The 12,877-nt window shown below is 33.0% G+C and overlaps 1 protein-coding gene across 4 annotated transcripts; it reads right to left on the bottom strand.

The window, feature by feature from the left end:
- Positions 1-4,357: 4,357 nt before the first annotated feature.
- LOC121740881 (phosphatidylinositol/phosphatidylcholine transfer protein SFH9-like) lies at positions 4,358-9,924 on the bottom strand. Of its 4 annotated transcripts, none has more exons than XR_006037690.1 (16): positions 9,469-9,924; positions 9,008-9,055; positions 8,619-8,919; positions 7,612-7,711; positions 7,171-7,437; positions 6,975-7,052; positions 6,785-6,886; positions 6,642-6,691; positions 6,476-6,575; positions 6,265-6,357; positions 6,116-6,190; positions 5,719-5,788; positions 5,167-5,552; positions 4,986-5,060; positions 4,695-4,882; positions 4,358-4,619 (listed from the first exon to the last, which is right to left on the bottom strand). XR_006037690.1 is itself a non-coding variant. In XM_042133532.1 (15 exons), the coding sequence occupies exons 2-15, from the start codon at positions 9,012-9,014 to the stop codon at positions 4,835-4,837; spliced, it is 1,752 nt and encodes a 583-aa protein (XP_041989466.1). In that variant the 5' UTR covers positions 9,015-9,052; positions 9,469-9,924; the 3' UTR covers positions 4,358-4,834. The 4 variants fall into 4 exon arrangements, 1 of the variants encoding a protein (XP_041989466.1); XR_006037689.1 differs by having other exon boundaries at positions 9,008-9,052; XR_006037691.1 differs by having other exon boundaries at positions 4,358-4,587; positions 9,008-9,052.
- Between the last annotated feature and the right edge of the window lie 2,953 nt (positions 9,925-12,877).

Raw genomic sequence — 12,877 nt, 5'->3', positions numbered from 1 at the left:
AGTTCGTGACAAGGAAAAATAAAATAGGAAAAAAATGCAGATTAAGTGAGAACGGTATTATGCTTTCCCTTGTCATTAACTCACTATGCAAACGATATTATGTTTCCTCTAGTCATTAACTCACTATGCATGGTGAGTTAATGACAAGGGAAAACAAAATACCTCTTGTCATTTCTTGCACTTTTTTTAAATCAATGCATAGTGAGTTTATGTTATGGGAAAACACAATACCATTCTCACTTTAATATGCCTTTTGTCCTTCTTAGCTCTTTTTTTTTAAATTGATGCATAGAGAATTAATGTCATGGAAATACATAATACCATTCTCACTTTAATATGCCTTTTTGTTTGACTCGACTTATTTTAATACAAGTATACCCGCAAGTGTACGAGACTATGTAACAAATAGCAATCAAAAGTATCATATCTCACATAGGCAATGTGTACGAAAGCAAAAGAATATCGTATCTCACATAGCAATATGTATGAAAGTAAGAGTATCGGTATCTCACAATAGGCAATATGTACATTCTTCATAGAGTGCACTTTTCAACTCTGGCTACTTTTCGCCTTTTAAACTTGTTTCCAACTCTTTTTGTTGTACACATTCTTCACAAAGTGGTCAAAATATCAATATGACAGAGAATTATATACCCTTCGTCCGCTATTATTTGGCACACTTTATCCCGACAAGAGTTTTAAGAAATGTAGTGAAATGTGGGTTGAAAAAGTTAGTGCAATGTGGGTCGTCCTACTATTATACATTAGTTTTATAATAAAATGTGAGTGAGAATGAGTTAGTGAAATGTCAGGTCCATTACCAAATGGAGTACTCCCTCCGTCCCTCAATAATTGTCCACTTTGATTCCGACACGGGTATTAAGAAATGTAAAGAAAAATTGGTTGAAAAAGTTAGTCGAATATGAGTCTCACTTTTATATGTTAGTTTTATACTCCCTCCGTACCCTAATAATTATCCACTTTGACTCGGGCACGAATTTTAAGAAATGTAAAAGAAAGTGAGTTAAAAAAGTTAGTTGAATAGGGGTCTCACTTATATAAATTAGTTTTATAATAAAATGTTAGTGTAATGAGTTAGTGGAATGTGAGACCTACTTACAATTTATGCTAAAAAGTAAAAGTGGACAATTAATGAGCGACAGACCAAAACGGTGAAAGTGGACAATTAATGATGGACAGACCAAAATGACAAAAGTGGAACATTAAGGAGGGACAAGGGGAGTAATAAAATGTTAGTGGAATGAGTTAGTGGAATGTGTGACCTATTATCATTTATAGTATAAAGTGAAAGTGGACAATTAATTTGTACTATATGATTTTGCATAGAATGGAGGGAAAGATTTCTTATGAAATAATGGCTGATCGTATGAAGTCTTTAAACTAAATCATCATATCCAACAATGTGTCAAACTCAACATTTCCGTGCACCATTTTCAAGAATGAGTATGATTATTACATTGATCGGTCACTTTCAACGCAATAGAAAATTCCAACACCCTCCATATTTTGTGCTATGATGAGGATCATAAATCTTTCCTAGCTGAGGATTTACTTTACTCTCTAGATGAGTGGCTAGAGCATAAACTTTTGTGCTATGATGAGGATCATAAATCTTTCCTAGTTGAGGATTTACTTTACTCTCTAGATGAGTGGCTAGAGCATAAACTAGTAGGAACAAAGGGGAAGAATATGTAGAGTCAAATAATCAAAGAATACTGTCATAAGGTAATCACAAGCCTTGGTGGATGGATGGACATCATGACAGGTTTTAAGAATGTGTTTGACCCCATCACTAATGGCCTCGGAGCCATACACCGAGCAAAAGACTTTCACGGGAATATATTGAACGGTGTTGACATAAAAAGCACACGAGGCGGTACTTCGACATGAATACTTTCAACATGACTGAAGATCCGAGAAAAGATGTTCCAAAGGAGGATATAGCACGCCTACTGGCAAAAGACATTGAGAATCTCAAGATCCTAATGAAAAAGGCTTTAATGTATCCATTTACCATATCTTCTTTCTGAGAGAGTATGACTACTATGATTAAGGCAGCTAGAAAAAAGGTAAAATTTGTTGCCCATGTAGAGGTTATGTAGATCTTTCTGTTCCAATGAATTGTTGTCTTGAGGTTGTAGGGTGGTTATGGAGGGACAGATAGGAGATCTTCCGGTGAATTGTACCGTGAATTACTTACTTTAGTCTTAGTTTATAGTGTTTATTTTCAAAAGTTAAAAATTATAATTGCATGGGTATATGGTTAGTCATCAAAAACTAGAAAAGGCAAATAAAAACATCATTTATAATTAGGGATGGGTAGGTACGGTATACCTTACCGAAACCACCATCATGTATATCTTACCATGAGTTCAGTATGCGAAAAAATTATACATTTACCTTACAAAAATTTGCGGTATACCAAACTTTGGTATATCTTATTTTCGGTATAGCGAATCTCCATACAGATATCGTACCTCATTTTTAATATACCGTAATGAAGTTCGGTATACAGTACTTTTGCGGCATACCTGACTTTCAACATCAATGAAACTTAATCATTTGAGTTTTTAGAATATTATTTATATTTTATAATTTAAAAAATGTATAAAATATACTCCCTCCGTCCCATACTAGGAGTCACTCTTATTGTGGAGAGAAATATAAAGAATAGTAAAGTTAGTGGAATATGAGACCCATTTTTTTATATTGGTTTTATAATAAAATGTAAGTGAAGTGAGTTAATGGAATGTGAGACATGTTTACCATTTATGGTAACAATGAAGTGTGACTCTTATTGTGGGACAGACTAAAATGGCAAAGTGTGACTCTTATTGTTGGACGGAGGGAGTATTTTATTCATAATTATATTTATATTTCACAATAGCTTTTATATATAATTATATTATATTTTACGGTATATACTTTAATTTACCGTAAATACTGAATTTCAGTATGTAGCGGTATATGAATATTCATATTGTCACAAAAATATTATCAAATTTTAACATCAAAACATATGCATGTAGGATCACATTGGAATCCTTATGAAATTATCTTTAATTTGATATATTATGTAAAAAATAATTTAAATCGAGATAGTTATATGCATTTAAAGTTTTGAGATATTTTTTAAAAATTAGTTATAACTAATTTGTTGTTAATTGATATTTTTTACAGTGTATTGATACCCGTGATTGAATAATCTTGTGCCTTTATTTAATTATCCAATATTTATCATTTAATTATAATTATCAATTTAAGGATGAATTAGCAACATAACACACTGCATATTATCCATTCATAATTGAACCATATATACAAATTAATATACTGAAACAAAAAAAAAAAAGTTATTAACATAATTAATTAAATATACCAAATACGACTTTTAATAATTTAGTTAACTACAACTAATTGCATAATTAATCTAATATATCAAATACCGACTACTAATAATTCAGCTATCTAAAACTAATTAATTTAACATAATTTTTAACTCCTTAAATAATTTTAACCTCAATAGAAAATAAACACTAAAAGGATCCTAGTCTTATGTGAGTGGCCTGATTTAAAATTAATCTTGAGATCTAATGTACATCCTGGTTTCTTATTGCTTTTTTTTATACTCTATTCGTCCCAGTTTAAGAATAAGATTTAGTTATGACACAAGTTTTAAGAAATTAATGGAGTGTGTAATAAATGAAGTGAGGTGGTGTGTAATAATTGAAGTGTGGTAGTGGAAAATGAGACCTTTTTGACTTTTTGTATGTTTAGGATTTTATTTTGTTTTATTTTTATGAAAGTAATGACATTTGAGTGTAAATTTCATCAACAATAAGGTTAAATTTTATGGCCAAATATGGTAAATTCTAAATGGGACTCTTAAACTGGGATGGACGGAAATGACAAAATATGACTCTTAAATTGGGACGGAGGGAATATATATTTTCCTCTCAATTGCAATCCAACTTGAGTAGTATTTTGTGTTGGTTTTGATTCAACAACATAGGGGGCTGGTGTATTTTTTTTAGTGAGAGAGATTTAAAGGATCTAACAGAACTTGTAATACTACTACATTATAAAACATACAAATAGAAATGGTTCACGATATACCATGAATGCCTAATAAATATTCTAGTAGTATCTAATTATTTCAAATTTGAATATTTCGCCAAAAAAAATATGAATTTTGGCACGTAACAGAAATACTGAATAAATATGGGGATATGAACATGAAAACTTTAAACGATGAAGTGCAACTTAGCTGTTAAGATCTCCCTTGCAGCTAATAGGTTGTTCAAGTCACAACGGCCTAAATGAGTAATTAATATTCTTTATAAAAACATGAAAACCTTCATAAAGTAAATAAAGATGCCCAGAATCAAATGTAAGTGCAATATATTCTTCAAATATTTCCACTATTCTAATTAATACTACTTCAAACTATGATAAATGAAGAAAGAAGCAGTATGTAATGCTAGTATCTCCAGATATTTCAATTGGAATCTTCACAGCTCACAGCTTACAGCTCCCAGATAAAAAAAAATGGAGCAGGACCAAAAACTGGATTCATTAACACCAGTTAAGCTTAGTACCTAAACAGAGAAAAGCACTTCTAAAAATGTATGCGGATGTGCAGAGAGATCGACGCGAAGTGGTACAGAATGTACCTCGAGTTTGTTGATCCACCGAGCATATGAATAACGGTTAGTTTGGACAGAAAAAAATCTCAGGGCGTTGGAAAGGACTGAAGTATAAGGGATATATACGGGGAAAACTCTTCTTCGGTGTTAGTGAATGAATGTTAGGTTCAGTGAGGTAGAGACTTGCTGCTTCGTATCCAACAGCTTCTACTTCCCTGTCATTTGGATGGAAATATCATCAATATCTCATCTGTTCCATTTTCTGTAGTTTAAATTAGTTTTATTAATGAAAAGAGCAACCAGTCTCCATTGACTCGCCTTTAAGCTGATCTCCTTCAAATTCTCCAATGACTCAGACAGTTCCACTTGTTTTGATGTTGTGGCGAGGAGAGCCTGAGATGAAATCGTGAGTTCTTGACAACGATCAATCCAAAAGTTGGTGTAGGAAATTTAAGAACGAAGTGTTAGAAGATTGGATTGCAAAGGAAAAATGTTTTACCTTTCTAGTCTTCTGCAAGTCAAGCTCAATGGATTTGATGCGGTTCATGGATTCAAGCAAAATCTCATCCTTTTCTGGTGGAATTTTTGCTGGCCTTTTTGTAAGCTCGTTTACCAAATTCTCCAAATGCTGCAACTTCTGGCAACACGGATGGACAAGCCCCTCGGAACTTCCACAGATGTCTTGTTCATCCGGAGAATTTGAATTTGGTAACCGGGTAGTGTGATTGATTTCTTTTAGCATCTCAGCATTTTGCGTGTTGAAAAACATCCTGAACAGCCCCTCGATCAAAAAGCATATGCATGCTAGAAATCTCAACAGTACATCCGTCACCTTTGTAGAAGAGATCAAGGGAGGCCTTTGTTCTGGGGCCAATGTGGTCAATTCTGGCATGGATTAAATGAGAATGTTGCTGACAAATACTCTTTTCCTTCAAAAATTGATCTACCAAGTTTATGTACTGAATTATATTGTTACTAGTTTTGATCTGCAGTGATCTGAATTATATCATACTCGGATGTCAACTGATCAAGAGTGATATGGGCTACTTACTTGGTGGACAATGATTTTCATCGCCAACATCTACTTTATATGTTTCTGCTCTCAACATTGTTTCTTGAGTCTGCAAAGTCAAAGAGAGAAAGAGGCATACATGTAAATGATGCTTTACTGTTTTTCTTATTACTCCATGAAAGTATAAGAAAGGCAAAATTAGAACTTAAAGCCTCAAAATGAACTTAACAAGAATATAGGGAATTCAGTTGAAACCTACTAAAGGACCAAGACAGAAAATTTTCACATAATCTTTCAAAATAATGTTCTCTAGAAATGCAAGTGATAGAATTTAAAGTTTAAACCAATGGATGCAAAACATATAGCTAAGTATGTGAACAAGTAGTTTGCATATTCATGAGGGTGACTAAAAAGATGCATAGTTATTAGTTATTACCTTCATATCAATCAGCTTCATCTCAAAAGCATCACTCCCGGAGAAACCAACAGGAGAAAGATCACTACTTAAGCCCTGTTAAAAGAATAACTCTAGTGTTATTTTCACTGAAAAATTGTCGCATAAATAATTTCTAAAATTCATTTTACCTTGTCAATTAGCTTAGTTTCAAAATCATGATTGCCTGAAAAGCTAGTCTTTCTCAGATAAACTGACTCGCTGTTCAGTAATGTGTGTACCAGCTGCAAGTAGTTGGATAGCCCTAATTATGTGTAAAAGATATGACGGGAAACCGATCCAGCAAAAAAATTCCATATGTATACTTAAAAGGTATGAGTAGATCCATATCGAAATTCACACCTTCATCATTTGTGGATTTGTCCAGGGTCCCTTGTCAGATCTAAGACAACCACCTTGATTCCGGCATGAGCAGGAACCTCCAAGAAAATCTGGCAATTTACTGTGTAAATAGAAAGTTAAATACACAATTGTTACTTGATTTGCTCTACCAGAGAGAGGTTCTCACCTAGCATCTATCACTTCCAATAGCTTATCTTGATATTTAGTCCCAAGAACCTGTAAGAGAGTAAGCTTTGGTAGATTAACATTTTTCATGTTATCTCTCAAAATCTATCGAGTTCTAGATCTAAAGAGATGAGGATCATTTACAGTAATTTTCATTGTGGTCCTTGGATCAAGAAGGCCTTTAGCCCCATTCCACAGAAACTTGAATCCACCACCAGCATTTACTATGTACATATGATGCAATGTCTGAACATAATAAAAACAATGGGTTAGTTCAATTTAAACTCTCAGAGGAAGAGTTGCCTTTCTGTTGAAGAAATGGAAGCTGAGGCACCTCAGGATAGTTGTTCCCATCTATTCTCTGCATGCGTGTCACTAGTTCATGTGCAACCTTCCCAAAACTCATCCAGTTCTGCATTAGATGAACATACACATTAGATTCAGATCAGATGATAAATGTTGACAAAATAATTTTAGCATGATAAAATATAATAGAACCAAAAACTTAAAACATCTAGTTTGGTACAGACCAGGCCCTGTACATCCAGAATTGTCGTTGTTGAATCAATATGACGCTTGGCTGCAATAGAACATGCTGGGAACTTTTCTACAAAAGTTTTTTCAAAACCTTGAACGTGATACTTTAAGAACCTATCAACGGTTGTAACACTCATGAGCTTGTTCGGTTCAACTTTGCCAAGTCTTTCAATGTACAAAGGCCGCCCTCCTTTATCAACTCCATGGTAACCATGAGGATAATAGAGCTGAACTTCTTCAAGTTCTTCATAAACAAAATCCTGTTGATAAATGTGAAACAGTACAGATATGGACAGTGAGATAAATGGTATTTGAAAAATCAACAGAGTATGCAATGTCCTATATCCAATGGGAAATGAACGTTGGAAGTCTAAAATATGGGTACAAAGAACTTTCCTAGCACCTTGCGTTAACCAGAAAAATGAGAATGATACCTGAAGTACAGAGTCTACTCCATTCTCTTGCCTCCACTTCAACATTTCTTCCCACATATGAAGGGTTTTGTCAAGGTCAAACTTTCTAGCTTTCAAGAATCTGCAAAGACAGTCCATTTCTTCATTAGATAATACTATAAAAAATAAATTATCTTTTGCTTTGAGGGAAACCCAGTTTCCCAGTAGTACTCAAATATCTCATCTGCTTAGGGGAATAGTTATCAGCTAAACTACCTTAAGTTACATAAGCATCATAAGTGACAATGCAGATGGTATCACATGGACTAGGAAACGTGACAAAGTTGAATCAGTGATACAGCTTGAGGTTTACTATGTCTTATTATAGAATAGAATGCAGGCCATACATGCACAAGAATTTTTTTTGTGTATATAGCAGGTCTTTCTCGGCCAAGGTTTTCCATGCACAAAACTTCAACACTTTCCAATGGTAGGGAGGTAAATTATAAAAATTTCATGTTTTCCAAGAGAATCAGCCTCCTCTCAGGCCAATAGTCCTCTGCCAGAGAAAATGAATTAGATGGCACTAGCTTGAGTCATATGCACACTTCCACTAGTTCTACAATTGAGGTGACTTTTGCCAATTCTCAAACTAAGTAACCAAACATGTTTTTCCACCAGTCAGCAGCCACCACATGTTTGGCCACTTATCAGTATACATCACAATTCACAATGTGAACAAAATTCCATTATTCCAAGAATAGAATAAAGGTAAGCAAAAGAGAGTAGAAGCCAGCTTATAATGGTTAGTTAACTCAAACAAATAGATGAAGAAGAGATAATAGTCAAAGCTTCGAAACAATTTGCAGGGAATTATTATTAATAATTGAAAAAATACCCATAAAATCAACACACAGAAGAGAGAACAAAAAAGTTGGCCTCAAGTCTCTGTTCACCAAAAAAAATGGATTTCTTTTTTACTTTTCAAATCATAAGAATACAACACAACTTTCTATCGCAAAGTTGAAAATAAAGGCTGATAACTATACCTCAACAAAGTATGGTAATCATCTTGCCGCGCTGGAAGCAGGTCTCTTTCAATCAAAACCTGACGAAATCCATTCACTGCCTTCTCTTCCCCCTCATCGAGAAACGCCTCCGTCGAAATCGAGGCGAAATGGCAATGCAACACTTGCCTACTCCGTTTCTTCAGAGAACTCTCGCCTCTTGTGGAACCAGCCATGGCCTTCCTCCTCAGGGATCTCATCCGACGACGTCTCTTGTCAGTCTCAGGGATAACCTCAAGATCTAACCTTCTCCCCCTCTCATCTTCATGAACCATAGCTATTTCTGAGATTGAAATAAACAATTTAGTACATGAAAATTAAGGATCAAAGCCGTCACCAGATGACCTGTTTATAGAAATTTTTTAATTCACCTGCCATTCTTCAATCAGCAATTCAAAATTCAAACCGACAATACTCTGCTTCAATCACGAAATTACACCGAGTGAGCTTCGAATTCGAGTAGAAGGCGAAGCAATAAAAAGGAAAAGCTATTACAATTACAGCTCAAATTCAGAAGGAAAAAAAAACCATGGGCGCAGTAAATAAAATTTGTAGAGGCAGAAAAGCAATTCACCTTCCTAAGCAAAGATTGCGTAAATCTTCATGAATCACAATTAATATTCATTTCCGAAAATCACAAAACTCCAAAGAGCTGAAATCAATATCCGTGAAAGCTTAATAGAACAGAATTTAGCAAACTTTTCAGAGACTTTCATAAAGCAAACCACCATCCCACACATTCACGATTTTATCAATCAAATAAGCAAAACTCCAAATAACATCACACAATATCACATCTCGCAGAATCAAAATTCTCCACATCGATCAATACCTTGCTCAAATAGCTGCATTCGATTTCCGATCGCGATCACCGACGATCATTAATCGAAATTCGAATCCAATCACACACACACACACAACTACTGAAATGTGCAATTCACGTATAGCAACAGCTGACACCGCCTTAGATCAATCCGTTTGTTCGTTTCTCTTTCTAGAAACACAATTTTGATGACAAATTCAATTGGATTCCTGTTACATACATTTTGCCGATACAAATTTGTATATTATTCACACCAACACTCCTTCTCTAACTGTACCTACAGTTTACATATATAGTTATGAGAGAGAGATGGAGCGGGGGGAGTTTCGTAACGGCGCTAAGTAACGGCGGCGGTGCTTTACGAATTATGGGTGACTTTATGCTTTGAGGGGAATGGGGAATTGACGGCGCCGTTAACGAGGGACGGGGAGAGTTGAATAGTGTGTTTCATCTTACGTTACAGGAAAATTGGGCTGTCACAGGCACTATAAAAATGATGGCTTACCAATATAGAATATGCAAAAATGATGATATTATACTCAAAAGGAATCATTTTATAATAGTCCACAAATTACTATCTTTTTAAATTTGACTATTATCTTATTTTGATAGGCTCAGCACTTTAGTTACATGTTAAAAATAATGTTGAGTCGATGCAAGTGACGGATATTATCTAATTATTAATTTTTTTATATTTAATTATGTACTCTAACATTAATTACAAGTCCAGTTTTGTGCCATGAATATACAAAAAAACAACTAAAAAGGAAAATCAGAATTTAAATCAAATTTTGCTTTATTCGATATAGTATGTTTTTTTATTTTATTTACCTTCAAATATTTAATCGCATCATAGCCAATTCATTAGTGTTCTAGCTAGTCGTCCTTTAATTTGAGAAATATTTATGTTGTAGCCATTAATAATGAATTTAATTCTAACTAACGTTTTTTGTAGAATAAATCAGGAGAGAAAAAAAAGTCTTATTCCTATTAAAGATGGAAATTAGTGATGAACCTCTCTGACTCCAGTTTTAAATATACAATAATGAGATTAATGATATAATAATTGTCATTTTTTATTATCGGGGAATCTTTTATCAAAAGACTTTGATATTTAAATTCGAGTAAAATAAGCTAAATACACTATTTATACAATTCATTAAAATAGTGGGTGACAATTGACAAAGAGTGGCCTAACATTAATATATCAGAATTCAAATTTAATTGGACCAAGTATTACTGGTCACTGAGACAAAATCTAATTTACAGTTAGTACAATCCAGTAAAAATTCGCCACGTGGAGGAAGCGCTTGTCGTATTGGGCCGACGTTATTTTCGTGATATAATGTTTTTTAAAAGAGTTAATAATAGTGTTTTTTAAATTAATTTTGTGTGTTAGTGAATATTTGATTTATTAATTGTAAAAGAAATATTTTACTCATGCTTTCAATTGGAGACCTCTTCGTATTTTTTTCTCTATTTTTTTTCAAAAAGAAAAGAAGTTTCTTTAAATGGTTAGCACTTAGCAAGTTTATCTACCTCATGCTTTCCTTGCTCTTTTTTTATTGTTTTTTCGTAAAAAAAGAAAAGGTTTCATTCATTTTCGAGAATATCCTTCTGTAGAAGTTAGTTGAATAAATTTGGTATAATTTGATCCCATTTTGTTATATAAATATTAATTCGTTGAGCTTTAAATCTTACTTCTTTCCTTTTATCTTTTTTAGAGGTAATACAATTAATTACTAGTATTCTACTAGTAGTACTATTTTAGTAGCATGTAACTTGAGTGCGTTCATGAATATAGACAAAAAGTCTTTTACATTCCATAATATCGATTGAATAATACAAAAATAGTAAATACTTGATATTATTCTCATATTCGGATATAATTTTATATACTTTAGATGAATTTATTGGGATTATGAAACATGCCATTACTCAAAACATGCGCCTCGAAACAAGGCGGAGGCGCAAGGAACATTTGATGTGCATTTGTCTTTTTGGCCATAGACAATAAGTCGCGAAATTTTCCTTATTTACAAATGGAAAATTTGACTGGACAAATCATAAATTTTTGTTGCCTAATTTTAAAAATTGGTGTGAACAATTATGAAGTTATGATTTGTTTGTAATTATAAAATAATATATTTTTAATAATTATACTCCGTATCTGGTATGACAACCATCACACGTGAACATCGTTGGCGAAAACTTAAAAGATGTAGTCTATTCATGAAGAGAATAACGTCGTTCGATTGAAAAACATCAACAATGTAGTTACAAGTAAGTAAAAAAGTTTTTTCGGCATGAGATAATTGTTAACAGATCCAAACTTTACAGTTCTTTATCTAACTTTTAAAGTTGTGAAACAAAACATAATTTGATCAAAATCTACTAATTTTTCGGCAACTAACCCTCTTTGAATTGTTAAGTTTGGATAGAAGAGTACGTTACAGATAACTTGATTATCTAACTTATTTATTAAAACTTGAATGGTAAATAGTACTTCATCTTTCCCACCATAAATGAGATGCTACTTTCTTGAATGGTAAATAGTACTTCATCTGTCCCACCATAAATGAGATGCTACTTTCTTACTTTCTTGCATGATTTTCTCTTTCACTTTACATTTTCTCATTTTAATTAGTTTATATGTCTTTCCAAAAATGAGTATGAAAATAAAACGACTCACTTATGATGAGACAAAGAAAGTACTGACTAAGAAGCATCTTATCCTCAACCGAACGATATATTCAAAGAGCACGATGCATGATTACTTTAGTCAAATGTGAACCGGCCCTATTACTAGATAATTCAATAATTTTGCCTATGAGATTTGGGCCTAATTAATTTATGTCGCAGTGGACGACATAACATATTTAACACACATATATAAATAAATAAATATATTTTATTTGGTCAAGTTGTGAAAAAAGCATAGGAGCATGACTTGGAAAATGTGATCCATGACGAAAGAGCTAGAGGATGACTGGCATCAACTATACAATTCACGATGACGACCATATATGTATAAATTTAAAAAAAAACATACATGAGCGTCACTTGCAAAATTGATAATTTAAAAAAATTAAATTTTGTTTCAATTGCATATGGAATATTAATCCAAGATCACGAATTTTCATTCAAAGGGATGATTCATTTTAAATCTTCATAATTTAAGTACTAAACATTATCAATTTTAGATTTATAGTACTCCATAATACTAATACTCCTATATGTTTTACTTTTTGGGCTCATATCTAAAAGTTTTGAGTTATAATCAAACCTAACAAGCCCATATAATTTTGGATATATTTCTTTCATTCTTTACACTCCTATATATAGGAGTATATTCCTTTCATGATACTATTTTGAATTCTCCCATATTATTTGAGTGTTCACTTTATGAAAAATAACA

Source organism: Salvia splendens, chromosome 7 (genome assembly GCF_004379255.2).
Source record: "Salvia splendens isolate huo1 chromosome 7, SspV2, whole genome shotgun sequence".
NCBI lineage: Eukaryota > Viridiplantae > Streptophyta > Magnoliopsida > Lamiales > Lamiaceae > Salvia > Salvia splendens.
Note: the sequence above shows the minus strand (reverse complement) of the source record. Positions and strands in the feature narration are given on the sequence as shown.

Excerpts from the sequence above, each read along its gene's own strand:
- LOC121740881 (XM_042133532.1), bottom strand. Across the intron at positions 6,191-6,264 it reads AAACTAAGCTAATTGACAAG|GGCTTAAGTAGTGATCTTTC; the intron begins GTAAAATGAATT and ends TTCTTTTAACAG. Across the intron at positions 5,061-5,166 it reads ACTTGCAGAAGACTAGAAAG|GCTCTCCTCGCCACAACATC; the intron begins GTAAAACATTTT and ends ATTTCATCTCAG.